The 26,923-nt window shown below is 40.7% G+C and overlaps 1 protein-coding gene across 11 annotated transcripts in view; it reads right to left on the bottom strand.

The window, feature by feature from the left end:
- The window catches only part of DOCK3 (dedicator of cytokinesis 3), a 186,951-nt gene that overhangs the window by 71,793 nt on the left and 88,235 nt on the right, over window positions 1–26,923 (bottom strand). For all 11 annotated transcript variants that reach the window (XM_088171617.1, XM_088171614.1, XM_088171615.1 and 8 more), the window contains exons 10-14: window positions 21,339–21,420; window positions 16,909–16,969; window positions 14,853–15,000; window positions 10,203–10,291; window positions 7,982–8,107 (exon numbers count right to left, since the gene is read on the bottom strand). In XM_088171617.1, coding sequence (XP_088027743.1) covers window positions 7,982–8,107; window positions 10,203–10,291; window positions 14,853–15,000; window positions 16,909–16,969; window positions 21,339–21,420 — 506 coding nt within the window. The remainder of the gene's footprint in view (window positions 1–7,981; window positions 8,108–10,202; window positions 10,292–14,852; window positions 15,001–16,908; window positions 16,970–21,338; window positions 21,421–26,923) is intronic.

Genomic DNA, 26,923 nt, shown 5'->3' with positions numbered 1-26,923 from the left:
ACAGCAAGGGCCTGGTGAAAGACCTCGGATATTGGATGTGCTTTGGCTTATCAAAGCACAGCATCAAATGCAACAATCCACAGGCCACAAGAGAGAAAATTATCTTGGGCTTCAAAATCAAGCTGAGATACCTCTATCCTGATTATAGGGATAGCAAGGAAATACAAAGTGATCACAAAATATGGGTTAAGTTGGGCCTCTTGTTTTGAAAATCCTCCTCCTTAACAGACTCCATCCCTTTTTCTCAGTGGTTTGCACAATTAGGAAAAAAGTTTCAATTTGTATGTTGTAAATCTTAATAGAAATTAATTGTACTCACTATAATTAGCATTTTGGAGCTCCCTACTTATGACCTCTTTTCTGGAAGGCAGTCTGGCTACACAAAGTCCAATGTCAGATAGCAAATAATTTTCCAGCCTAAATTAAAGGCAGCATTTGGTTATATATAGAATCTTATCTTCTGTTAAGCTTAACAGGAGGGATATTACTCCACTAATTAAAAAAAAAAGCCTTTGGGGTGGGGTGTAGAGGGATCTTAAAACCAGTGGATTTGCATAAAAATTAAGGAAGAAGATGGGGAAAAGTATTATAGTGAAATATAACAGTGCATCTTCTCTTGAAAATATAGTCTATTGGATCTTCAAAAAATACAAAAGGTCACTACATACAGTAAAAACAGAAAGTAAATGTATCTAACAAAGACAAAAAAGCATTTAACCATCGGGTAGGGTGATTATTTTGGTGGAAATCACCTTCCTACAAGGAGCAATCTCCTTTTCCTAACACATCAGTTGAGCTGAAGCCTCCCAAGCCTTTTATTTTTCTCCATTTGCTTTGGTTTTGAGGGATTTGAGCTCTGATACCCCAGTGGGCAGCACAGAATCCAGAGCAAATGCTTGAGCACAGAGCAGTTTATTGCAATCTCTGCTCTGAGTGTGCAGGGCCAGAGAGAAAGCTCAGCCCACGTGGGGCTGGGCATGGGACACCTGGAGGGCTGGATCCCAGAGCCCTGGGGCTTTTGAGCTTTCTGGGAGCCCTTCTGAGGGTCATGGGAATTTGATTATTGGGTCAAAAGTATAAATAATATAGGTGTTAATTCTCTATTGAACTGTTAAGCTTTAAGAGACTTTGTTGCTAACTGGATTCATCTCCATTTTGCTCACTTCTAGCTGGTGGCTAGAAGTGTTTCTGAATTTTCTTTCTTCTGAACTTTATCTTTTTTAGATTAATAAACAATCAAGCCCTAACACAAGAAAAATCATCTCCATGTCGTTTACTGCTGCCTCTGAGTGAGGACAGAAGAAACTTCAGACAAACCACAACTGAAGTGGTGCCAAAAGCCTCCCATGACACAGGAGCAGCCTGGGCAGCTGCAGCCCCAGTGACAGAGAGGTGCTGAGGCAGGAACCTGGGCACACAGGCCTTGGCCAGGTCAATTCCATTGCAAAGAGAAAAGGGATAAATAATGAACTTGTTTAAGATGTCAGACCATTCATGCAAACAGCCCTGGGCTTGTGACAGCAAATCCTGCATTTTGGGGGAAAACCAGGCTGTACCTCAGCTTGTACCACAGAGACCTCAGGCCTTCCCAAACAGCAGCACAGAGCAAAAAACTGGGTGAGCTGTGGCCTCCCATCATCAGAACAGGAATAAAAAGTGCTACAAGGCCAGTGGGCCATGGGTATTTATAGAGCACAGCCTGCTGATGTCATTTTAAGCTGAGGTCTCTGTGCTGGATGGCTGACAAGGGTGAACTGAAAACCTCACAAGAGTTTTCAGAATGGGATTTGAAACAAATCCCATCTCTCTACAATTGTTTTCTAGTTAAAAACAAAAGTAAACTTCTTTTTAGCATAATCCATGCACGTTTTATATACATGGTTACTGACATTAATTCCATATCAAATGCCTTGAAAGACATATTTTCCATGATAATATTAAAAAATCATTTACTGATGTGTTATGGGGCTCTTCCTTTATCTCCCTTTTCCTTTATTAAGTATTTTTGTTTGTCTGTTTTAACCTATTTACAAAGCCCAATGTCCAACAGACAGTTATTTAAATTATGAATCATAAATTACAGCGTTGAGAGGTTCACTTGTATTGAATGGAAATCCTTTCTCATATCACCTAAAACTATTTTAATGGTAATGGGGGCAAAAAGGAGTGGTGGAAAAGGCCACATGAGCCAAATATTGATTTTGCATTTGCAGTATAAAGGAATGTACTGGAAGATTTCCAAATAGTTATTTAGCATTTTCAAGACTTAATAACCTGAAGCAGCCCAAGAGCCACTCCTTGTCTACTCTCCAGCAGAAGAAATGGGAGTTTATCCTGACAGGGTGTGTAGGTTTTCCACTGGAACACTGACCAGTCACTTGTACTGCAAATGAGTAACATTTACAGGAACTGCCTGCATTCAATCAAACACTTTTTATTCAGGATTCCTAAAGATTTTAGACACTGAGGACAGGAATGGTCCCTGTTTTGTGCAGAAGAATACTCTTTCAAAAAAGGGTACATAATTCACAGAGGTTTCTGCAGGAGGAAGAGACACAAATTTCTGATCACTCAATTCTAACAACTTCTTTTTCTGAGCTGTCAGGTGACTTTTGTGACTTTGTGGACATGTAATATATCCCTACAAGGTGGGGAAAAGTGGCAGCTCCCAGAAATCTATGTGTGTATGTCTAGTTTCAACTAAGTAAAATAGCTATTTATCCAGAGACTATTGGATTTTTTTTAAGGTGCAAGTTTAGTATTTTACAATTTGGGCAGCCAAGGGAAAAAAAAAATCAGAATATTAGTGTTTAGGCCTATTTTTATCAAATTGCTGAGCTGGTCTTATTCACTTAGGGCCCCACACTGTGAAGCACTGTCTGCTGGACTCCCTAACACCCCTGGGTTTGGCATCTCTTCAAAAATAGTGGCATTTCACAGAAGAGTGAATGGGCAAGAAAGACAATCAGAGTATCTTCCACAATGGCTTCTGAAGAAAACCCAAACCTGTACATTTATATCCTGTCTATAAATGAACAACCAGAGCCAATCAGCCTCACCCCACTGACCCAAGCCAGGCTCAAACTGAGCACTTGGGCACAAAGTGCAGAGGATTTCAGTTCATGTGCAGTGCTCACATGGCCTGCCTGGGTCTGCTGGAGCTCCTTGCAGGGGAGCTGCTCAGACTCTCCCATTGCCCTGGCCCTTCCCCCTCTGCATGCTCTTCCCTGGAAGCTGCTGCTTTGCTTTTCTCACTCACAGGTCCCTGATGTCAAACAGTAAAACTGCCCCCTCACCTGCAGCTGCAGCTGCCTCCAGTGCAAACACAGCTCCCTGTGAAGGGCAGGGGCAGCAGCACAGCTGAGGCTGGCAGCAGCAGCTTTGTGCTCACTCCTCCAAAGCAAGAGGACAAGGACAAACTGGCCAAGGCTCAGTGGGAAGGGTCTCCAGCACCCCTGTCCTGCTTTCTGGCTGCCCCTCAGGACTTGTTCCCAGTCCCATCCTCCCACTGTGTGATTTTCCCTGGCTTTATCAGTGCCCTCTGACAGCCCTGTGAAATCTCTCCATATTCCCACTGGTTTCCTGGCACAGTCCCACACTCTGAGGATCACATCCCATCCATTTCAGCAGCTCATTTCTCTGCCCCTTCCCCAGCCAGGCAGCAGGGTTTTTTGAAGGCAAATATTCTTGAAATAGTTACAAGTAGCAACTATTAACATAATTGTGAGCAATATTACAGCAGCAAGGGGAAACAAAGCTTCTATCTGCTGCCTCTATGGCAAATTAAATTAGTTTTTTTTTCTCTAAAGAGAACATTATGCAAGTGTAACTCCGTGTGCTTCTCCAGCTTTCCCTGAGCAGAACACAATTGTTTCAAAGAAAAGGGACAAGCAATACTTATTAGGTTATTTGCTACCCACTGTTTGACTTCTATGTATAGAAAAGAATTTATACAATGCCCTTGTTAAAAGCAGTGATTTCCCTGGAATATTTGCCTTTTAGGAGAGGATGTTGTTTTTTAGTGCTTCTTATCTCCTCCAACTTCCCATTTCCACAAGTTTATTTATGACAATAATAATTTTTACTCTCTCTGCAGACAGTTTCTGTTGATAATTATTACATAATTATATCTTTTGGTCTCATTATCACTCTTTCCATGAACATTCTGAGAATGGATGATGGATTTTACCATGTCCTTTCCTCAATGTATTTTTGCCATGACTTTGTGCTCACTGACTGAACAGATGCTGAGATGTTTCTCACTGATTCACCTGTCACAGTTACTAAATTTGCCTGAAACCCTGTGGTATGAAGAGAGACAAAGCCTCCACCTCCCTGTTACCAAAGTTTCTCTGTGATGTTATGATTTGCTGTCTTTATCAATCCCAACATTCCATGGAAGATATGAAAATGGAAAAAAAGCAAGCAAAAAGCAGACATTACACAGAAAAGCAGAAACTTACACCCAACAATCTTCATCTCTGCATCAGAAACAAAGGAGAGAGAATAAAGGGAAAGGAACAGGAGAGAAGCCAGGAAATTAAGACAAGAAGAGAGAAAAAAGAGAAAGAAACATCACTCACAAGTTGGAGATGAAGCATGCACTTTTCATCAGAGGATCAAAGGAAAAGACAGAATACTTATCAGCACATGGGCAAGGGGAGGGATGTCCTTGGGGACTGACAAACACCAAGCTTGTGCAACAGATTTCTGCTCAGCAAGTCCTGCACAAAGCCCAGCTGCAATCCCCAAGGGGCAGCACAGGCCTCACTGCTCTCAGCTCTGGGAAAGGTAAAATTGGCAGGATCAGATGCATGGCCTTAAACCCACGAGCAATTTAGAAAAGGATTAAAAAGAAACAAACCACAAATGAACAAAAGCCCACCATAACTTCTTCAGGAGGCTGGTTTGACCGAATCCCCTCTGCTTTTGCTAAAAAAGATAACTGAAGTCTTTATGATGCTCCTGTCAGATCACAACACAGTAGGAAACAAAGGACATTTTATCTTTTCAAAAGAAGGCAGAAAGGGTTGTTTTGTAGAATATTAAGCTTGTTCTGCATAACCATGCAAGATACAAACCCATAAAGATCAGTTTCACTTTATTTCTTAATGATGACCAGCTACTACTGCTGTTGCTCCTATCTGAGGGACAGAAAAAGAGGGCTTGATGCAGGGAGCTAATGCTACAGTTTAGAAAACAAAAAGGGACAGGAAAACAGTAATGAGACACAGCTACAGAATTTTAATAGTTAAGATGTGCACATGTGAACGGATTTCCTGTTAAAAAAGAAAATAAAAATGTTCAAACCTATGACAAAAAAATTAAGTTGAAATGCTAGAGCTATTTACTGTTTTAAAAATAGATTTCTTGGTTCAGCAGAATGATCACTGCATTTTTTAAAAGTACCACGTGACACAGCCTTTATTAATTTATTCATAAAAAACATTTTTAAACCACACTGTCCCAAAAAATCTGTAGCCACTTGCAAAATACAGGTCGTGAACTTTTAGTGCTGTTTTCTGGAAGAGGAAACCCTGTGTTTAATGACAAACAGTTCTGTAGCAAAGCAAGGAAGAGCTGGTTTGACAAAGACTATTAAAGCAGCAGACATGGCTGAGAACTGCTAATGTGCATGACAACCTTCAGTCTTTGGTTGGGAGGTTTTTCTTTCTTTTTTTTTGGTCATGTGTGTCCCCAGTGAATTATTTTTCAACTTTAGACAATAGTCATAAAGCTAGGGAAGAATGTTTGATCCTGGCTGTAGAAACATAAGCACAAAGAACATTGACAGACATTCCTTGTTCATGTAGCTGGGCTAATCCACCTGAAAGGTACCACAGCCCAAGTGTTCTATCGTGGATGTCAGGCAAACTCCAACCCCAACTGGATCTGTTGTTTTAAAAGCAAGCAACAGGCAAACATCTGCTGCCACTTGAGTATGTCAAACATACTTTGATTTAAAAAAAAACCCTGATTAGTAATTAGACTGCTGCATCAGTGGAGTTGCATGACACTTCAATCTCCTCATTTGCCAGAGATTTCATTATTCTGGAGAATACCCTAGATATGAAAGCCTTTGTTTGGAGCCCCACTCTGACTATCCCTCTCTTCACAGCTCCTCTCTACTCTGGCAACATCCTCAATTATAACTACAGTGAAAGTTCATTCAAACTTCCTCAACTGCCTTGCTTTTCTTACTTGGAGACATGTACAAACTGCCTTTACTCACAAATAGAAACATTATTCTTAAAATGCCTAAGGTTTTGCAGCTAAACTCAATATATGAAAACCTCCTGTAACACACCTGGAATCAAGGAGAAGTTCTGTGCTCAGATCCTCTAGAGAGGCAGGAAGCATTTAATGGCAGAATGGTGATTCTACCACCATGGTTGCTTTCAATCAGCATTTGGAGCATATATGTACATATATATATACAGACACACATATATATTTACACAATTCCAAACAGGTTATCATCTGAAAACCCCAGTGTCTTCTCCAAAAAGAACTGTGGCTCTCACAAAGAGAATCTGGAAATTTGGATTAGCTGCAATGAACAGAGAATTTTAAAAGCTTAGGGCAGTAGTACTTTCTGTATGAGCACTGCTGAGCTGTTTGCTCAAGCCCTGGCCCAAAGCAGCAAATCCAGGGGACACACTGTGCACTTTGCAGAGGGGCCAGGGCCCAGAAAACAGAAAACAAATTACTCAGGGGAACACTGAGGACACAAAGCTGTTCCTTCAGCTTCAGTGGCCTGAAGCACCTGAGGCACAGCTTCATCCACAGAAATGGAGGATCAAGCAGTTCTTGCAGGAGAATCAATTCCCTTGCACAGGTGTGTAAATGTGACACATCCAGCTGTGATCTCAATGACAGCAGATCACCTTGCAGCTGCTGTGTCTGTACATCAGCCTGCAATAATTCATCTTTTCCCTGTTTGAATGCTTTGGGTTATGCCTGGAACTGCTATAAGGCCACAACATTTATAATGGGCTTTACAGCCCACATCCTTCTGCTGCTCTCTTACCACCATTTTCAAGCTCATTAGTAAAAATACACATGTTGTTCTAAATCCTTTGACTCTTTAGTTTCTAGAAATGCTTCCCACCTACTCCCTATTTCACTGTGGTTTCTGAAGAGCTTCCATAATGAGGCTACAACTACTTCTGGATGTCTCACTGCAGCCTTTTGAGTAATAAAATCTGATGCTTTTCCCATTATGCTTTCACCAAATCTCCCATGTCTGTAAAGTCACCCTGGGGCTTGCTCATCACAGCAATGAAGTAATAGTTCATGTGCTACTCATCAGCAAACACATTTCTTAGCACACTGCAGAAGTCAAGCCAGTGTAACACCAGGTTTTATGTGGTTGCATGACTGCCCACATTCTGGGCTCTCTCTAAATGAACTCTTGGCTGTGCTGGGGCTGCCAAGCCAAGAAGCATCTCCAGCTGCTGCTCCAGAGGTGAGGGGCAGAGGAAGCACAGCAGGGCTGCAGCCACGACATTGCACACACCAGCTGCTCTGTGAGGCCAGAGGGAAAATCCAACCAGGTCTGCACCTTGTCTGCTTCTCATTACAAAAGGATCACAAAAACTCAAAAACATCAAGGTTGCAAAGTGGAAACTCATTTTTTCTAGGATTTTGACTGTTGGGAAGAAGAAATTTCATGTATTTAAAGAGAAACACCTCTGTGCCGAGGGTACAAGAGGGATATTAACTGGCAGGGGTCAAGGGGAATTTCAGAGCAATCTTTCCAGATCCCCTTCTATCCAAGTGATTTTAACACCTTCCATCACTGTAATGTCTGCTCCTGACAATGTTTTAGCATTTGCCTCCCCAAATCTGGCATTTACTGATAAATAAGACAACTCTGTTACCAATCTCACTCAAGTAAAGTGCCCATCCCAGTTGTGCTTGATTGGAGAGTATGAGAAAAGAATGCCCAATATTTTCAGCTTGGAGCTGCTCTATTTACCTGGCATTATAACATCAGGAAATCCCAACTTCCTGGTGACAGAAACGCCTCTGTTAAAGATCATGGGGTTTTCCCTTCGGATCTGCTCCATGTCACCACGAAGAAGCTGAAGAGATATTATAAGTCCTGGAAAAAAAACAAAGAGGTTCATTGTTCCTGACCTAAGAATTAGATTCTGCGTGTACAAAGCATGCAGGTAAACTAATGTTTTGCTCCACAGTTAATTTGATACAATATATAAACAAAGAGTTCTTTTCTCCCTTGGAGTAATTGAAAATTGAAATGGAGGAAACAAAATTGTTATAAGGGATCAGTTAAGAGCACAGAATTATATTAAAATACAGCTCCTAACAATCAGAATACCTAATTTTGCAGACATGTCCCAGGCTACAGAAGGTACTTTCATTATTTCTATTCCTCACATGCAGCAGGTTATGACACATGGAGGAGCAATGGCACCTCTGTCTGAGGGACCACCAACCACACAAAGCTCTGGAACATCTCTGAAGTGCCTTTAATCCTGCTTTATATCATGAAAAGACTTAGAATGTATCTGTTGCATTCATTTCTTTAACTGCTTCATAGAGAGATGTTGATTTTAGTGAAATTCCTAGCAGTTCCTCAACATGTTTCAGGAGTGCCAACTGGCCAAAGTGACTTCAGTAAGCAGCTCTGTTGTTCAGTGCATCATCTGAACAACTGAACTAGGAATAATTCATCTCAGTCCAGCTGTTTTCTCTACTTGCTTTTAATTTACAACATAGGAGAGTGAAATTATGAAGTCCAGCATTACCATACCAAAAAATTCCAGGACTGAGCTCAGCCCTTCAAGCCCAATCTCACGTGCTGAGCACACACTACCAGCTCCACATATCCATGAGAATTACCTGCACAGAGCAATTTTCCACATTCTTTATTTCCTTCAGTGTCACTTGGTCAAGAGTTCTTTCTGTCCTCTCTGTTCACTGCCCAGAACACCACACACCAACCCAGACCCTGCTTTGGATGCACATTTTTGCACAAGCCATTCAAAGTCCTGCTTAGGACTCAATATCTGGGCTTTGTGACCAATATTTAGTCACCATTTTCTTGGACAAGTTACCAAGGGAACAAACCCAGGAGTATCATGTACCTCCCACCCACTTCCTGCCTTCTCTCCTTGAAATAATTTTCAAGCCTGTTGTTTGGCTTCAGCCAAATTTGGCAAATAAGGAGATACTCAGATTACATGAAGATTATATAAATTTAATGAATACTGGGAGTTGGGATGAAAAAAATGAGCATAAAGCCTTAAAATGAAGGTAAAGGGAGGCCAACCAGCCAGCTGGACAGTCAGCATGTATGTACTCAAAAGCTGCCAAAACATGGACATGCAACTGCCCAGCTGGATAGGCAGGAGAACACTGCAGGGAAAACACAGGCTCTGAAACCATGGAAAAAATCCAAAGCCTTTGAACACCATGTATGAAGGTGTCTGTGTGTACAGAAGGTTTCACAGCACACAAGAGACACATGTTCATTAGAAATCAGCCTTGATTATTTTTGCCACTTACAGGAAAACTTGTGCATTTTATATCCTTGTTTGTTATTGAAAACAAACCAATGAAAATAATTTTTTAAAATTCCAGTGTAAAAGGACTGGAGCAAATTTGGAATCTGGAAGTTCAGGCATGTTGCTCAAGTTTTCAAAGGCATAAAGAATTTAGGAAGATCTTTTAATGATGACTAGTGGATAACTTTAACAGCAGGAGCAGCAGGGAATGAAACCAGCTTTTTTTACAGAGTAAAATTCCAAACCTGCACAATGTTTCATTTGCTTATTGTTGTGCTTAATCTCGTCTATGGGAGTGTGCACTGTATATTTCCACTACAGTGTCTCAATATGCAAACAAGCAAAATTAAGACAACTTCAGTATTTGGACATCACCATGATTCAGGCACTTGGTAATGAACACAGAACTGGCTGTAATGAAGCTGAACTGTATCCTATCAGCTGCTTCATTTGGAATGGGAGAGCAGTGATATCTCTGAATTAGCAACTACAGACATCATTACATGAGGTAAACAGATAAGACAGGATTTACTTTCCCTATTTATCTGTCATTAGCTACGAAAGGAAAACCTCACATCTCAGTAAATTTCTCTGCTACAAATAATCAGCTGTTTCCTAAAGCAGATGTTCAGCTGCTGTTGTGACAAGCAGACACAAGCAGATATTTACCATAGTTGGAGCTGGGGGCTGTGTATTTGGTGCTGGACTTGCGGATGATGTTTTCATGGATCTGGCACCATTCGTTTTCATTGTTACACCTAAAATAAAAGAACACTAATTCAAGTTAATTGCTTTCTGCTGAACCATCTTAGAACATGACAGTCAACTTTGCTGTAGAAATAATATGAAAGCTTGTAGGGTCTGGATGAGTGAGAGAAATCCACATAACTCTTATTTTTAAAAGTGGAAGGAAACAAAATATTCCCTAATAGTTATGTCCTTTCAATGGACACTTTGGAGCTGGTGGTGACTCTTCTGTCATCAAAGCCATTGTTCCACTCTTCAGATTATGACAGAATGAAGAAAGCTCTGGACATTCTATCTGAATTCTGTCATGCAGAAAATGAGTGCTACACTTCTGTTCAGGAGCCAAAGCACAGGAATTGAAGTTCCACTGAGACAGGAACCAAGGAAACCAGCACCACATTCTGAGGCCACAGGCTACTGTCCCACAGGGTGGGAGAGACTCAGACTGGGGAGAGAAAGGTAAAGAACTGAAGTCACCTCCTTTATCAAGCTTTTACATGGAAGATGAGCCATAAAATCTTCTCTCATGTGAAAAAAATGGCACCTTCATCACAAACAGTGCTATTGGTTAAAAAAGAAAGGAAAAGCAGTATGTTGCTCAAGTCTAACTGCATTTTAAATACATCTGTGCTTTACTTAAATCACAACAGCAAGATTCAATGATTCCCCATGAAGTCAGCAATTTTTAACTCAGCAGCAATAGTGAATCTCATTTCTCCTGAAAAGCAATTGAATTAAACAATTTAATTAAACTTCCATCCTATTGACTCTTAAAGGTTAAAAAAAAAAAGCTAATACTCTAAGCTTTCAGCTCCTAGGAGTTTTGAGAAATAAATCACTTTGGAAAACTTCTCCAAGGATATTACCATTTTTCCCCTTTTTTGCTTCCCCCAAGAGTACAAGATGTCAGTACAGCCAGGGTAAGACACACACCACTCCTGTGAAGACAGTGGGGATGTTTAGTTTTGCTGCATTATGTGACTGAAGAATAGAATGGCAGAAGGAATTCAGGCTCTCTACAAGTAGGAGCTGGTAATTTCCTACAGCTTCAGTCTTGCAAAACCATGTGCTGCCAAGAATAATGAGGTAACCCCCAAAGCCTGGGATGGCACAATTACTGACATCCCCAAAATGTTCTTAGAACAGCAAAAGGAGCAGAGACAACTTGGAACAAATGAAATACACAGAATATTTCACTTGCTGTACTGCCCACCTCCTGTAAGTACTATGCCACTTCTGGGAGGAGACACAGTGCCCACACAGTCACACAAGGCACATCAGCACGAAGTGACCTTGCAGAACTTCACAGGATGGTAAATTGACTGTAATTGCACTCCCCAAAACAACCTCTCAAAACCAAAACACATCAGAGCTAAGGCATTAATGGACAGTGCAAACTCCCTGCCAATAATTGTGGTGTTGTGTGCTAATTCAGCTCACTCATCAAGAAAAAATAAAATTTATCTTCACATTGTCAACACATTAAAAGTCATTTATCTTACTCCAAATAATATTCCCCTAAAAGCAGAGAGAGAACCCATAACACAAACTCTATACCATCCTCCCTCCTCATAGTTATAAACAAATGTCTAACCTGTGGTGATTCTTTAGTTGCTGTACCAGCCTATGGAGACCAAGTTAAAAGAGGTTTCAGCCTCCAATGCCAGCTAATTAACCTGCAACCAAGTTATCCCAAAATCAACTGTAAAGGCAGCTTCAAGCCAGTTTTGTACCCAGTGCCAGTGGAAGCTGCACTTTGCATTTCCTGAGTGCCAGGAATGAAAATCTTCTCCCAGCTTTGAGGGGATGGCCTGGAAACACTTGCTTGGAATGTCTTACTGTGCTCACATTTCACTTGTCCAGACACCAAGTATATAAAAGAATATTTCTCCTTTGAATAAGAATTTTCTCCTGAGCCATCCATCACCTTTGAGGCTGGCTGGTTGTGCAGCAAATGCACATTTGGGATGTTTTCCATCCCACAGCAGTCCTGGTGTCAGCAGCTGGGGACAGCAAAAATGGGGATGTGAGCTCTTGTCCAGCTGGACAAACAGCAACAATGGAACAGCAAATGGGAAAAGCATTTAGGCATTAACAGGTAAGAGTTTTAAGATCTAGGGCTGGAAAAATAGGAAAAAAAGATTGCAAGAAAGTAGGACAGAAAAAAAGAAACAGAAAAAGTGAATATGGAAGAGAAATGCATGAAGTTTTCAGGGGAATTGTAAGACGGGGACAAAGACTAACATTCAGTGAGCAAAAAGTTTCATTAAAGATACAAAGGAATACAAAATATTAAGGCAAGTTATCTCAGAAAAAATGGACTGAGAATTTAACTTCTATCTCGCTTTTAAATTATTTTACGTATATATTTCAAAAATAATAAAAGTAAACCTTTATGCTTTTGCATAATGAGCTTATAAGTACAGCTGTGGTACTCTATCCTCTTAGGGAGATTTTAACATGACAGTGGGATTAAAAAAGAGGAAAATCTCAATTGTGAGAAAAATTATTTTTCTGACATAAATCTTTAACAATAATAATGCAAGCTGAGAAAGACTGGTGAAGTAAATTGATTTTATTTTCCCCTCCCATAAACATTCTCTTGTGGATTCAGCAGAAGTCTCCATTGACAGACCATATATTTGTTTCAGCCTTTGTTAGGTTTTCAGTCTCTCAAATTTTTTCCAGCTTCTCCCTGTGAAAAGGCTTTTCCAGCTGCCTCATTTGTGGCAGCTGTAAGCTTTAGCCACAGTGTATAAAAGGAATGCTTTTTACTGCTCCTTGAAAAATACAAATACACCTCTCCCCTTATTTCATCTTCATGATGTTTCAGAGCTGGCCTGAGGCACTTTAACAGTAATCAAAATGAGAGCAGCAGGTAAGAAAATCAGTTCAGGGCTGTTTAAGCACTCATATTCGATTTTAAACTTCTAAAGGACAAAACCCTGTCATTTCAATTGTAGCCTATGAACAGGAAAAGGCAGGTTAGCCAAAGGAATGTGCAGAGAGAAGATGCAAGAGACAAACCCGTGAAAACTCTGTTTAACAGCTATCAAAGCTGCCAAGGGGATGAGCTGGTGCCCCTCAGATATATCCATGTTCCCTCCTGAATATTTCTGCTGGAGGTTTATACAGAACCCTGCAAACAGCAGCAACATAAAAGAATGATGTACAAGCCTTATAAGAGCCCAGGAGAGTGACAATAGTGACAAAGAATTACAAACATCTGATTACAGAGCTGAATTCAGCCAGGGGCTCTCCCTGCCCACGTGAGGAACAGCTGGTGCAAATGTGCTGAGGAATTTGGATAAAACTGTTGGTGCTCTGGGTGCTGTGAAGGGAATCCAGGTTAACAAAACACTGCAGATCAGCAGGGAGAAAAGGGAAGCTCTGTATCCTGTGATTTTTATTCCATCACTGCACCAAGACTCAGGGTTGCTCTAAAGGGCTGTGTGACTCCACTTGTCACTGACAAAGTCCAGTGTTTCAACAAGTTTTTTCTGTTCTATTTTTCAGAAGCTAAAGAGGTATTTAAACAGGAAACAAAACAGAAATCTATTAATCAGAATGCTCCATTTCTGTAAACATTCAAAATGTTGCAGTTGCAATACATTAACACCATATCTACAAAGCCAATAGAACTTTATAGTCAAAACCCACTGGTCTGAGATAAGCTGAAATTGGATGTGACAAAAGGCCAAGACTGGCCAGATTCTACTGGAAGAGAGAAGAAAGATGACCATTTTCTTCCCTATAATTTGACATTTTTGCTACAATTTCCATAACTTTTGGCAAAGGAAGAATGAAAGAGCTGACTCTAAGAGACTTTTGTTTGGATTTAAGAGATTTCTAATTTATGAAGAGACATCCAAAAATCTTCAGTGAACAGTAAAAGTCATTTTTTCATTTCGTTTCCCTTGAAGGTCACATTTTCTGCTGCTGAATGCACTTCTCAAAGAATGACAAAGTTCCATAGCCCACCAAATTATCTTACTGCTCTCAATAGTGGCCACAGACCACAAAGCAGTGTCAGCTGTGCCTCAGCCCATCTGCAAAGCACATCTTGCCAGTATTTATCCTCACTGACAAGGGATTTAAATATTCCCTGCAGTCTGCAGACTGTCTGTGACCTCTTTATTACAACTGGGAGACCATATTTCATAATAAAAATTTGCTAGTTCAAAGTTCAAAATCACAAATAACTGAAGACAGATTCATGCTCAAAAATGTTGATTTGTTTTGAAAATTTTGGTCACACACTGTTGAATTCAGTTGTTTTCTACTTTTTTTGTTGGTTACTATGAGTGGTAAGGAATAGCAGATGAGGCATGAGTTATTATTCCCTTCATCAGATGAAATGCAGCACATTTCTTTGGGCTTGAGCTCAGCAGATTTTAAATAATTCACATTCATAAAAGAGCAGCTTTGCAAGTCACATAGATTTGGGCAATATTCAATAACTTCTGAAGCATTTCACACACCTGAAACATCTGGGGATAATATTCATTCGTTTCTGTGAGCTGCTGGAATAATAAAGAAGCAAAAAAAAACCTCCTCCTAGGAGTTACTCACGTGTAAACTTTGAGCACAAAGTCCTTCTCTTCCTTGATTTCCGAGATGGACTGGAGCACATCCATGATGCTGAGCACTGCACAGCCATAGGGGCGCCGATAGTGCAGGTGGGGGGGGCCCTTCTTGGAGTCATTGAGCAACATGCGACCTGCGGGGAAGGGGATTCAAACATCAGGGATGGACACACAGCCACACCCTGCCCGCTGTGCTCACTCCCGACAGCACTGCCAGGGCACTTGCAGCTCCAGGCTGACACTGCTGCCTGCCTCGGCAACATCCCCCTCTGCAGGAGCCTGGGGGGCAGCTCTGGGAGGGGACACGGCCAGGACAGGTGACCCACACTGGCCAAAGGGATGGCCCAAAGCACATGACAATAAAAGGGGAGGGAGGAGTGGGGACATTTGCCACTGTGAGGTTTGGCTCTCTACAGACTGAAGCCTGGCTTCCTGGGAAGTGACTGGACACTGATGGCTGATGGAAAGTAGGGAATGAATCCTTTGCTTTCCTTTGCTTCTGCTCATGTCCTCTGCTTTATCAGACTGCCTTTATCTTCACCCTTCTTCCATCTTATTTACTCCCCAGCCCCATCCTGCTGGCGATGGGAGTGACAGAGAGGCTTGGAGGGCAGCTGGTGTCCACCTGGGGTCAACCCACCACAGCTTTTCACTCTGAAACTTTTCCAAGCCAGAAGTCCATTTGAACCTACACTCACTCAGCCAAAAACAGTCAAGGGCAAAGTGAACAGCATCATGTCTGGCCAGCTTTGATTTGTAGCTCCATGACACATATTTGCATCCAGCTGGGCTGACTACAAATCATCTGTGGATGAGCCAAGAATGTGGCTTGTACTCACCAGTCTGACCCACACAGAGTCACTGTGCTCCCTCCTTAGATTGCATTGATTGCATAAATTCTCATTTTATTCAACTGCTTCAAGGGAATGCATTATATATAGTATATAATATATTTAATATTATATATTGGTTGTTTATCATGTTTGGATGGATCCTTCTTGGAGCACAGGAAGGAGAAATCTGAGTACAAAGCTGCTCAGTGACTGACTTCCTATTACTGAAGATGCTATTACAAAAGATGCCAAGGCCAGAAAAATCACTGTGATAATCCAAGTGAACTTGTAACATTACACACAATAATTTGTCCAGCCCTTGCATCAAGGTTAATACAGCACCTTGCTACAAGCTTCATTTATCACCTCAAGTGATAACAGAGCAATTCTGATGTGTAGGCTCTCATGCCACGGGAAGTCAGATAATGAAACCCCGACCTCTGTGACACATTTGTGGCTCTGAAGGCACATTGCCATTCCCAGGACAACACACAAAGCTGTGTTTAGAGCTGCTGTATTCAGAAAAGGTGGCTGTGCCTGGTACTGGGTGTGAGCAGTGACTGGGCTGGCAACAGCCTTAAAAACCCTATCCTTGCAAACACTGCCTGGCCATTCTTCAGCCACCTGAAAACCTGAAACACACGAATGGCACTGCACTGCTCACATGTTTGCAATAATACAGCTGAGGAAACTGTCTTTGCTGCTCCTACTATACACTGTTAACATTGTAGGCCTAATATTTAAAATAATTTCTACTTAACACAGCTAAAATATGTACTTGCACCACAGACTCCTACAGCAACAAACAAATCTTGATATACATTTGTCTAACAGCCTCTGATTTACTTGATGTGGATGGTCACACATACTGATGTCCTGCCCTGTAACACAGCTCTATCACCAGTAAAAAGATCTCATTTGAAATTTTTAAACATTAAATTAAAAAAGCCTTTTTAGTTTGTCCCTCTCCTGTAGATGTGGTGTTTAATCAAAAATTTTGTTTCAGACACAGAAAAACAAAATCACTGTTGAAGAGTCACCAGTAACTTTCTAACACTTAGCTCCATATGGTCTGAATGTCAATCAATCTATGACTGGGTTCTCTAAATGTATAAATCATTATAAAGTGAGTTAATTAAAACATATATTTAAAAATACTCTAAGAGGTCTCTTTATTACATATATTTCAAGCACTAAATCATACTGTACCTATTCGGATTACATGGGCAACTATGTACAAATCCCTCTTCATGTCCTTGCTGCTGAGATCCTGAAAGATTGGAAAAAATAGAGATATTCCAACATAAGTGCCTGTAATTAAAAATGTGCATGTAAACTCTGAAATCCCATGTTAAAATGAGCTTCAAGAAAAACTAAACAACAAGAAAATGAGAAGCTACAGAAGAGCAAAAGGAGAGCTGAAGTTAATGAAGAAAAATAAGTGTTATTGACTCTGAGAAAAATTGAAAAATAATTAAATAAATTAAGAAAATACACATAAGACACTTTTCAATAACTCATTACTGCAGCATTTTGTATTCACATGTCAGAAGCCAACTTAATTGCAGTTTCCTCAGTGTGTTGTAGTTTTCACTGATAACTTCATAAACAAACAGCAACTTCTGAGACATTCCTCCTGCGTTTTAATTTTTTTTTAGTTACAGGAAAGGTCTAAGAAACATTTCTTCCTAAAAACCAGTTTTCCCTATGCCACTCACCTACCAGAGAAGATTTTAAACAGATCCTGTGTAGCAGGAGAATATTCATCCCTGTTTTAGACTGATGCAAAAAGGCTCCTCGTGCTCTACAGCAACAGCTGCTGCCTCTTTCTCTACTAAGTGCTGTCATCTCACTGTCAGGTACTACTTACACAAAAATTAACTGGAACAGTCTCTGATTCAGATAAAATCTCGTGGTTTTCTTTAAAAAGCTCCTCAAAGATTGGTATTATAACCACTGGAAAAGGAAATAATGCTATTTTTATATAAAGAGGGGAGGAAATTTAAACTGTGGACATCTAAGATCTGTTATTCCCAATCTGAATCAATTTAGAATTAAACCCTGCATTTTGCTGAAAGCTACAACACAAACCTTAAATCACACAGGGAATTTCTTTCCCATGTGACTTCAGAACCCAAACCTCAAGCAGTGAGATTACGATGGCAATGCAAATCCAGATTACAATAAAAGCTGGCACAGTGACTCAGAACAAGGCATGAAGGGAATTTATCCTAAGGAGAAGTTTCAATCCCATCCCAATTGTGTAATATAGCTGATTTACAGCAGGCAAGGAATGAATTCATGGCTGTACCTCCTTGCTCTCTAAAAGCACCTCTGCATTCCCCAGGGCAGCACATGCAGGGAGCTGCAGAGCCACTGTCTGGGGTGCTGCTAACCAGCAGATCTGTCTCTCCACAGCCAAAAACATGAAGCCACATAAACCATCCTTAGCATTTCCTCCTCAGGCTCGATTCTGCTGCTGCTGCACCAAGAAGGGAACACACCTTCTAGGCTTTCTCCAGCACCCAACATACCAGGGTGACATATGGTAGCCTTTATCTTGCATGTCTTGGAGACATGAAGTTATACACTGAAAGGGATTTGACATAGTTTTAATCTCAGTAATGCCTGACAAGACATTTCAAAAAGCAAAAAAACTTGAAGGTAATACCTAATGCTCAAGAGAGCAATAGATTCCTGAAAATATCTGTGCTTTGACAGGGGGAATTTTATTACACCATCAGATTACCAGTTCTAATTAACAGCAATTTAAAGAACTATTTTTTCAAAGGGCAGCTGTCAAAACATCAGAAAAAAGCAGGGCATGAACATATTGATGGGTTCACACTTTAGTTGCTTTTCCTATTTCACAAATATACTGTGTCACAGGCAAAAGACAAAAAATGTGGGCCCAGATGGCCTTGCATTTCAGTTTGTACAGCAGAGGCTTTTTACAAAGCAGGAAATTCTTACTATGACATGGACCAAACAATCAAAAGCCCCAGCCCCTGTGAGGAAGTTTTCAGCTAATTCCTCTGCAGAGAATCCATGTACATCTCCTAGGACCAGGAGAGGATAAGCTGCTTTTACTGGTTATTCTTAGGACTGCATCCACAGGGTGGGTATTTCCTATATCCTTCTGAGCTTCCTAAATGATACTGACTGATACACAACATAATTTCATTATAACTCTAACTGAATGTTTTTTTACAAAATCACCTCTAAATTTTCCCACCTGTATTGGGTATGGAAGAGAGTTACTCTACAATAATGGTTAGTTCTTTACAATGCTGGTTTCTAGAAAGGTCTGCTTGTGTGCTAAAAATCCCCCAAACCATCACAACTACCCCCAAACCACTGGAATCAAGGATATCTGTCTGTCACTAATTAGCAATTTAATTCAGCCTCCAACCTCACAGGCCACAGAGAAAAAGGTATTTAACAAAAACAACAAGCTTATACAGTGTAGTTACATTTTAATTCAGACCCAGGAAATGTTTCTAACATGCACAGGCTGAGGTTTCCTTGAGTGAGCTTTGATCTCCAGAGCAAGCAGTTTCTCACCTTTGCTATGATATGACAGCAGATGTAAAACCAAAGTCTGGGTAATTTTGATATTTCACACAAGGAGACAGCTGAAGCCTTTGAAGTAACAGAGATAGCAAAAAAAGACAGGGATCCCTTGAACTATCTAAGATATGGGCTGCTTGCCTTGGGGAAAGATTAGAGTTTTTAAAAAATACTGTGGTGTGGTGAGGGAGGACAAGGAAATAAATAAATAAATAGATTTGAAGTCAAGATGAACACAAGCTTGGGAGCAGACCTGAAAATCACAGAACTATCTTATCTTAGAAGCATTTCCTAATTAAGAAATTATGATAAGATAGAACCACTGCAGATAAAATAGTTATTCAAAAAAGCAAATTTTTATTGCTCTTTTACTACACACTTTGGAAAGTTCTTTGAAAGCATTGATGAAAAATTCTGGTTTAGAAGTGTGAAATTTTTGCACAGATAATTTCTCCAGTTATAATTCCTGTTACGTAGAATATACATTCATTAGAATTCTTGTTATGTAGAGTACACATTCAATAGCTGATGAGTGAGAGAGTCTAAGCACCTCCACCAGCCAGTGATGGAGTCTGAGCTCCCTGGGGAGCTGAGGCTGCAGCAGCTTTGCAATTCTTGCATAGTGATGGGAAAGGGAGCTCAGGAGGTGTCTCTGGGCAGGATTGGCACTGGCAAGTGTCTGCAATGCCAGGGCTGGCTGCTCTTGGACTAGACTGGCCCTACTCAGAATATGCAGCAAGTCTCTCCTGGAACTGTGCAATGGCCCTGGCTGGAATTTATAAGTTTTTTTTAAAGGGTGTGAGGGCTGCTTTGCAGATCACCAGAGCAAAACTGTTTCACACTGTTCACCACACAGAGAGAAACAAGACATTTGTTCCATGACCCCAAGTCATGTGGCATTGGTGAGAGTGGGGAAGTTGGATACTGAAAATCTTTTCCAAATTGATGAACCTCAGAGGCCAGAAAGTGCCAAAGTTGATACAAAGTCTGTGCTGCCTTTTGGGAATATTCCTTAGGGCAGCTCCCAGTGCTGCACTCCAGCCTTTCACCTGACTCAGACAACAGTGCTGAACCTTAAGCCCTGCTCACCTTCTCTCAGCAGGACCAGACTCTGGCTTTCAGTCACCATCTCTGAGGTGGCACTGTCACCTCTACTGATGTTTAATCAGCTGACAGCACTTCCCTGATGGTACCAAAACCAGAACTGCTACTGATGTCAGCATCCAGGTCAGTGCTACTTTTGGACTGCATCTCCTAAATCCAGATGGAGACAGAACTGAACATCCTCACACCCAGATCTACTCTGCTCCCTAAGAGGAGGAATTCTGCTGCCTTCTTTAGGGAGAGCAGGGAACAGTGCTGGGGACCATGCCTGGCTCAGTGTCCAGCCCTGGGTACACTCAGAGGGTGTAACTGCCAGAACCAAAGCTCTGCCATCTTTCTTCTTCACTGAAGGTAAAAATATTTCTGCTACAGAGCTTCCAGCATGTGCACTAACTAAAGGTGAGTCACGATGGAAGGTGTTTACCACACTTGGGATCTGAGATTCCTTACAGTTATTCTGTGAGGAGCTGCTAAGTATCAGTGTCTCCAGATTTTCATATCCTTTCTGAGAAGAAGTAGCAGATAGAATGATGGTCTGACACTTGATTCTGAGGGAACTTTAAACACAACTTAAGATCGGTGCAGAAGGGATTTCTGACAAGGGCATGTAGGGACAGGACAAGGGATAACACTTGTCTGATTTTCATTCAGAAAAAATTGCCTTGTTTTATGTTCAGGCCATCACAGCCTTTTCCTATGCTCTGTTATCTAAGGGCACAGCACATCCAATGAAAATATTCAAAATTTCACACTATCTGCAGGAACAAATGCAAGTACTTCAGAATATTCACTTAGCCATAAAAACAACATAGAAGTACATTCACTCTCTAGTCAAAACTGTAACAAAACTTAGAAATTATTTATGTTCTACTGATTTTATTGGACAACAAGAACTGAGTGTCCTTCTCCTCAGGAACCCTCCAACCCCAGTCCTGGGAGGGGAGAAGAAAGGGACAGACACGTACTGTGAAAAGTGCACACATTCGATCGATCTTCTCTGGATTCCTGGGGCCTCCGTTCTTGTTTAACCTCACCATGAACCTCTCACTGAAAAACAAACAATGGGAAAAAAACGATGAGCTTCTCCTGTACATCCTTCAACAGAAAAATACATGTAGATTTGGGGTTAATTTAAAAAAGATGCAGTGGTTGCTATAATTCCAAAGTCTATAAAATAGTATTCACTGGTCTGTAGAGAATTACTTGCAATAGCACAGATTTCTAATAGTAAGTAGTCTGCATGTGAAAACATTGTGTTGATGCATATTCATGATGCAATAACATTAAAATAATGTGAACATAAGAAGCATAGAACCTGTACACATTACAACTCCTCCAGGCAAAGGCTAAGACAAACTTGTTGAGGGGTACACTGCCTTTGGTAAAACTGAGTTCATTAAAATCCACTCAAAACTAAAAGTTACAAGAATACCAATTAAGCAATCTCCTTCAACATAGAGCATTTCTAGAAGCAAGACACTAATTCAAATACATTAAGTTTCAATTGATATAACTCTTACCAATCAAATTAAGCAGTCCTTTGATGAATAAATCCAGCACATTTAGCCAGACTGCAAAATGAACAATCCTCACAATGCATAGTAAGACATGGACATTGATACTACTTAAGACCAAGAATTTATGTGCAAAAATAAGTTTGATGAGCAATTGTTTCCCTAGTGTTCAACAGCCCCCTAAGTATTGACCACAGTTTTCTTCCGAGATTTTCACAGAAATAAAGAGAGAGCACATCATTAAATCTTCCAATAATCACAGATCCTTTCAATCCTATCCAGTACAATTGCATGAATTCCAGTAACCTTCATTTGATACATTTGCCAGTATATTATCTACCACTGGCCAGAAGAAAATGAGAGCACAATGTCCACACTGCCTCCTTTGGCAGCTTGCTCCAAGGGCCACCCATCCCTGCTGTTAAAGCCCCTGGATCTTGGGAAATGCCTGATTTCAGTGCACATCACTGCTTTTTGTCACCCTTCTGCATTAAAGAGCCCATTAGAGAAGCTCATTTCTCACAGGGCAGGGTTAGCAGATATCCCCACACACAAATAAGCAATTTAACACCATTAAAAATCCAAGAAAAGGTGCTGGAATTATTTTGTACAACTCACCCACTGTGAAATTTTTCAACAGCATTTGAGGAACAGTTCTAAAGGTGTAAGATTGTAACAGTCTGGCACTGAGACCACCTTCACCATAAATACACACACATCTGGGGGGACCACACAGGTGAAGCCAAGTTCCTGCTCATCCTGTGATTTATCATCACCTCTTGGCCATTCCACACAGCTTTATGCTGTGAGTTCATGTGACCTGTCCATTATAAACACTGGTATATTTTCAGAATATTTTTCTTGAAATGGTCCTTAATCCTGGAGCATAACTCCATACATTTCATTATACACCTTTGCATGATAATTTATGTAAGTTAATGATGCTCAGCAATCAAATCATCCTCTCTGGCTGTTTCACTCACCCTGCCACTCACTATTACTGCAATCTCCATGTGTCCCACAACCCCATTAAATTATTTTAATTAATTTGCTACCAGTGCTTACAACCTCAGATTCTGCTGAAATGCCACAAAGAAATCTGTAAGAAACAGACATCTGATGATTCTTTTGAGATGTCAGCAAGTTAAGAACATTTTACCAACTGCTTTAATGACATGGTAAAATCCATTCTTTCAGTAAGTATTTTGTGATGTATTATGTGGAGAGCAGGACAATACTAGAACTTCACAATATTCCACTGACAGTCACATTACAACAACATTACATCTTCATAGCTACCTCTATCTACCTAATACATAAAACAATATTACATACTGTATTTTGAATTTCCAGTAAGATGCAGTCTTGAACTTTCAAAACAGGCGTTTTTAAAGTTTTTTTTTAATTATTATTATTTCATCTCTAATGAGCATTTCATTTCCATACAGGAGCTGAATGCAATACTGTGTGCCACAAAATCCTGTGCAGGCTGTCCCTTGGACAATGGCAGGGAAGGGGCTGCCAAGTCTTTGAGCTGAGCTGCCTGTATAGATTTCTTTCATTAACAAAAGCTGTATTGCTTAGTGGGCTTTTAAAGCATCCAAAGAGGGATATTCTGGAGACTCACTTGATGGTCTCTTGCAAGGTTTTCCTCCATTGATAAGTTGATATCTTTGAAAATTTGAAATTCATCTTTTCCTTGCTAAAGCCATGGAGAAAATCTGGTTCCTGTCCCCCTATTGCAGTGCTGTTCAAGAAATGAAGCTGCCCCCACCTCTCTCACCTGCCTATTGATCACCTGTTCCCTTCTTCAAGCACCACTGCAGTAATAACCTTTCCATTCCTTCCTTTCATTTCCAGTCCTCCCTCGAGTCCTCTTGAGCTTGTGTGAATAAATAATTAAAGGGACTTTGAGTCAACTGCAGCATTTGAGAACTGTGGAACAGGAAGAGGCATTTGCCCAAAGGAGATCCACGGAGAGGAGGCAGAGAGTGACAGGGCAGCAGTGCCAAGAGGCCACCCCAAAGGACCAAGCCAGCTCCAGTGCTCCCTCTTGTCCTTGCATATCACTTCTCCTAAACTTGTGGGTTTGTTTCTCATCTCCAGCATTCCTCTAATCTTTGATATTACTACTGATCAAGAACAGTCTATTATGCTATTCTGTTATTATTCTGCTAAGGTCTCACTGGTGCTGACACTGTCAGGATCCCTGAAATGGGCCCTGGAATAGGACTGGAACCTTTTTACACTGGTGACCCACATTATGAACTAGTTAGTCAGCTGCTTCCCATTTTACAACTGCAAATTTATTTCTATGTCAAAGCAAATCTGGAAGAATAACCCTGTTTCCAATGACCTGAAAATCCACTGCCTTCATCTATCGTTGCAGGTCTGTTTTTAGACAAAAATACACACATTTAGGGTCAAGAAACTTAATGGGAATTCAGTATCTTAATTTCTTCTTTTAAGAGCTATGTCCTTGGAAAAAGTTGAGTCTCCAGTGTGTCTTTTCCTCAAGCTTATCTTCTGCACAAGGACAAGAGCACACACAGAATCTAGGCAACATTAAGTCCAGTTTAGTAACACTGAAATATCAAATCTGAATAAACCCCATGTGAAAATTAATTAAAACCTCAGTGGTTATAATTGCCATATAAGTGGTGGAAATGAAATATGGGAGGTACTGAGATGCAATCTAACTGCTTGATCCTACTGCTGCCCAAAACAAACAAACAAAAAACCCACAAGCAAAACCAACAACCCAATAAAAGTTTTCAGCTATTCTGAATATACATAAAAATCAGTTATTTTGCATAAATTGGAGATAAATGCATTAAAACAGAGGAAAAAAAAATTAACATTTTACCCTGCTGAGCTCAGACCCAAGACATGCCACATCAGAAGCAGTGTCTGAAACAAAAACCTCTTTATTCCTCTTGCTCCTATATGCCATAAGTAAGCTCCAATTACTCTAATTGCAGCATCTCCTCCTGTGCTAATTCACGTCATAGTGAAACCACCTCTTGTGCAGCACTGAGCCAGGCTTCACAATCACTCCCATGATTAGTAATTGCTAGAGCTCCTCAAATATAAGAACCACTGCTCTGACAAGCAAAGTCAGGCAGCTTCTTGTTCATTCACTTGAAAAGGAGCAAAAATGAAAGGAGTGTAGTGTCTCACTTCTTGGCTTCCCCAAAGTGACTGAAAAGCAGGACCATACTGAACTCTGCAGAAAGGAAGGAAGCCATCAATAGTTTGGGATGTTACATTTCCAGCATGAAAAAGGGGGCAAACAGGGACAAAATTTACTGTTGGGTGAGCAGAGTGGCACTGTGCCCACAGGGAGTTTTTGTTGCTGAGGTTTGTTTGTGATGCTCTTTGCACAATGTGTGAAGGAGAGGGCTGCCAAAGAGCTTGGGCTGCACTGGTGAGCCCCTTGCATTCATCCATGGACATGTTTCATTACTGGGGGTGTTTCAAGGCAAAAATCCTCACAAAGCATCAATTGGGAATGTAGGTACAGCATTAAGAGATGTATCATGCCAAAGCTGTGGAGGTCTGCAGAGAGACTGCAGATCAATTTTCTGTTTGAATTAGAGTCTAGTGATAAAGAACATGGATGAAAAAAATTAATTCTTTAACAAAGTATAGGAGATTGATTTTCTGAAGCAGGGACAGCAGCACATTAGTGTTTCAATCTCCTCAGGCAGAAACTTCACATCTCATACCCCTCCCTTGCCTTAAATAATGGTCCAGCAGCTATTTCTCCCAGAAACAAAACCTCCTTCACCCTCTTCATTCCAATGTGTCACTGAAAGGGAGAAGGTACAAATGCTCCCTAATTTTTCTTATTTTCCTCAGGGCTTCTTATTTCCAGAGAAAACTGGGGGAATGCTGAAAACCCCCAATATTATTTAAAATACCTCAGTCCTTTCTCGAAAGCTGTATTTAATTGGGTTTTCAGAATTTAGCATGTGGTCAACCCCTTCTAGGAAGCCAGGTTATTTTAAAAATACATACTGGCTCATGAGACATGTGGAAGTGCTCAGGGAAAGGGGTAATGTGGTAGCAGAAAAGATCATATAACAACTTGTATTTTAGACTTTGATCTTCTCTTGGTGTCTCCCCAGGTTTCTTTCTGACACTTTTAGTACTGTGTAAAACTTTACCTGCATGCAAAATACAAACACAACAACAAAAATGTGAAAATGCTGCCACAGAAGCCAGAAGTTTGCAGGAATAAGCTACAAACACTTGCCTAGCCAGGGCAGTTCATCTCCTTTTAGTCCTATTGGTTAAAAAAATAAATGATAAACATGATACTATTTAATTTCTCCCCTGTCCCCCTCCCCAAAAAATCTCTAGTCTCTTCTTTAAAGAATGTTAACATGCCTGAGAACAATTCTAGAGTAACATTTGAGCTGACATATGAGTACCATAAACATTTGAAGATGCTACTGTAAATGCACTGTATTTTGTCCCAGATAAATCTCAAGAACAAGCTCCACACAGGCCATCCAGGAGAGAGCTTGGGATGAGCTGGTCACTCTATGGCAACTAAACCTTGCCAACATTTCCTTTCAAAATATCCCAGTCTTGCTGTGCACACCACATTTCAGGCAGTTTGCTTCATCAGTGCCATCAAATACTGCATTCTTCCTGCTCCTGTGTGTACAAGCTCTACAAGGACAATATGTTGACCAGATGAATGGAATTATGTTAGCAATTACTGGTATAGAATCAAAGCATTTTCTTAAAGCTGCAAAAAAAAGGAGCTTGTTTCAAAACAATGAAGTTAGGAGAGAAACACCACGAAAGAGATCCCTGGGGCTTGGTGGGAGAGAAAACTGAAGTACAGTCTCAAAACCTTACAGTTTGGACAAGCTAATATTGGCATGGTTTAACTTGGGAAGCTGTAACTGTATCAAAGAGGAAGTGCACTGAAGTTTTCAAGCCCCAGGGCAGCAGCATTAGCCAGCTTTCCAGAAAGCAACGACTGCTCCCCAATATCCTGTTTGGAGAGGGGGGAAATCCAG

The sequence above is a fragment of the Sturnus vulgaris genome, chromosome 11, assembly GCF_052056855.1.
Source record: "Sturnus vulgaris isolate bStuVul1 chromosome 11, bStuVul1.hap1, whole genome shotgun sequence".
Taxonomy (NCBI): Eukaryota; Metazoa; Chordata; class Aves; order Passeriformes; family Sturnidae; genus Sturnus; species Sturnus vulgaris.
Note: the sequence above shows the minus strand (reverse complement) of the source record. Positions and strands in the feature narration are given on the sequence as shown.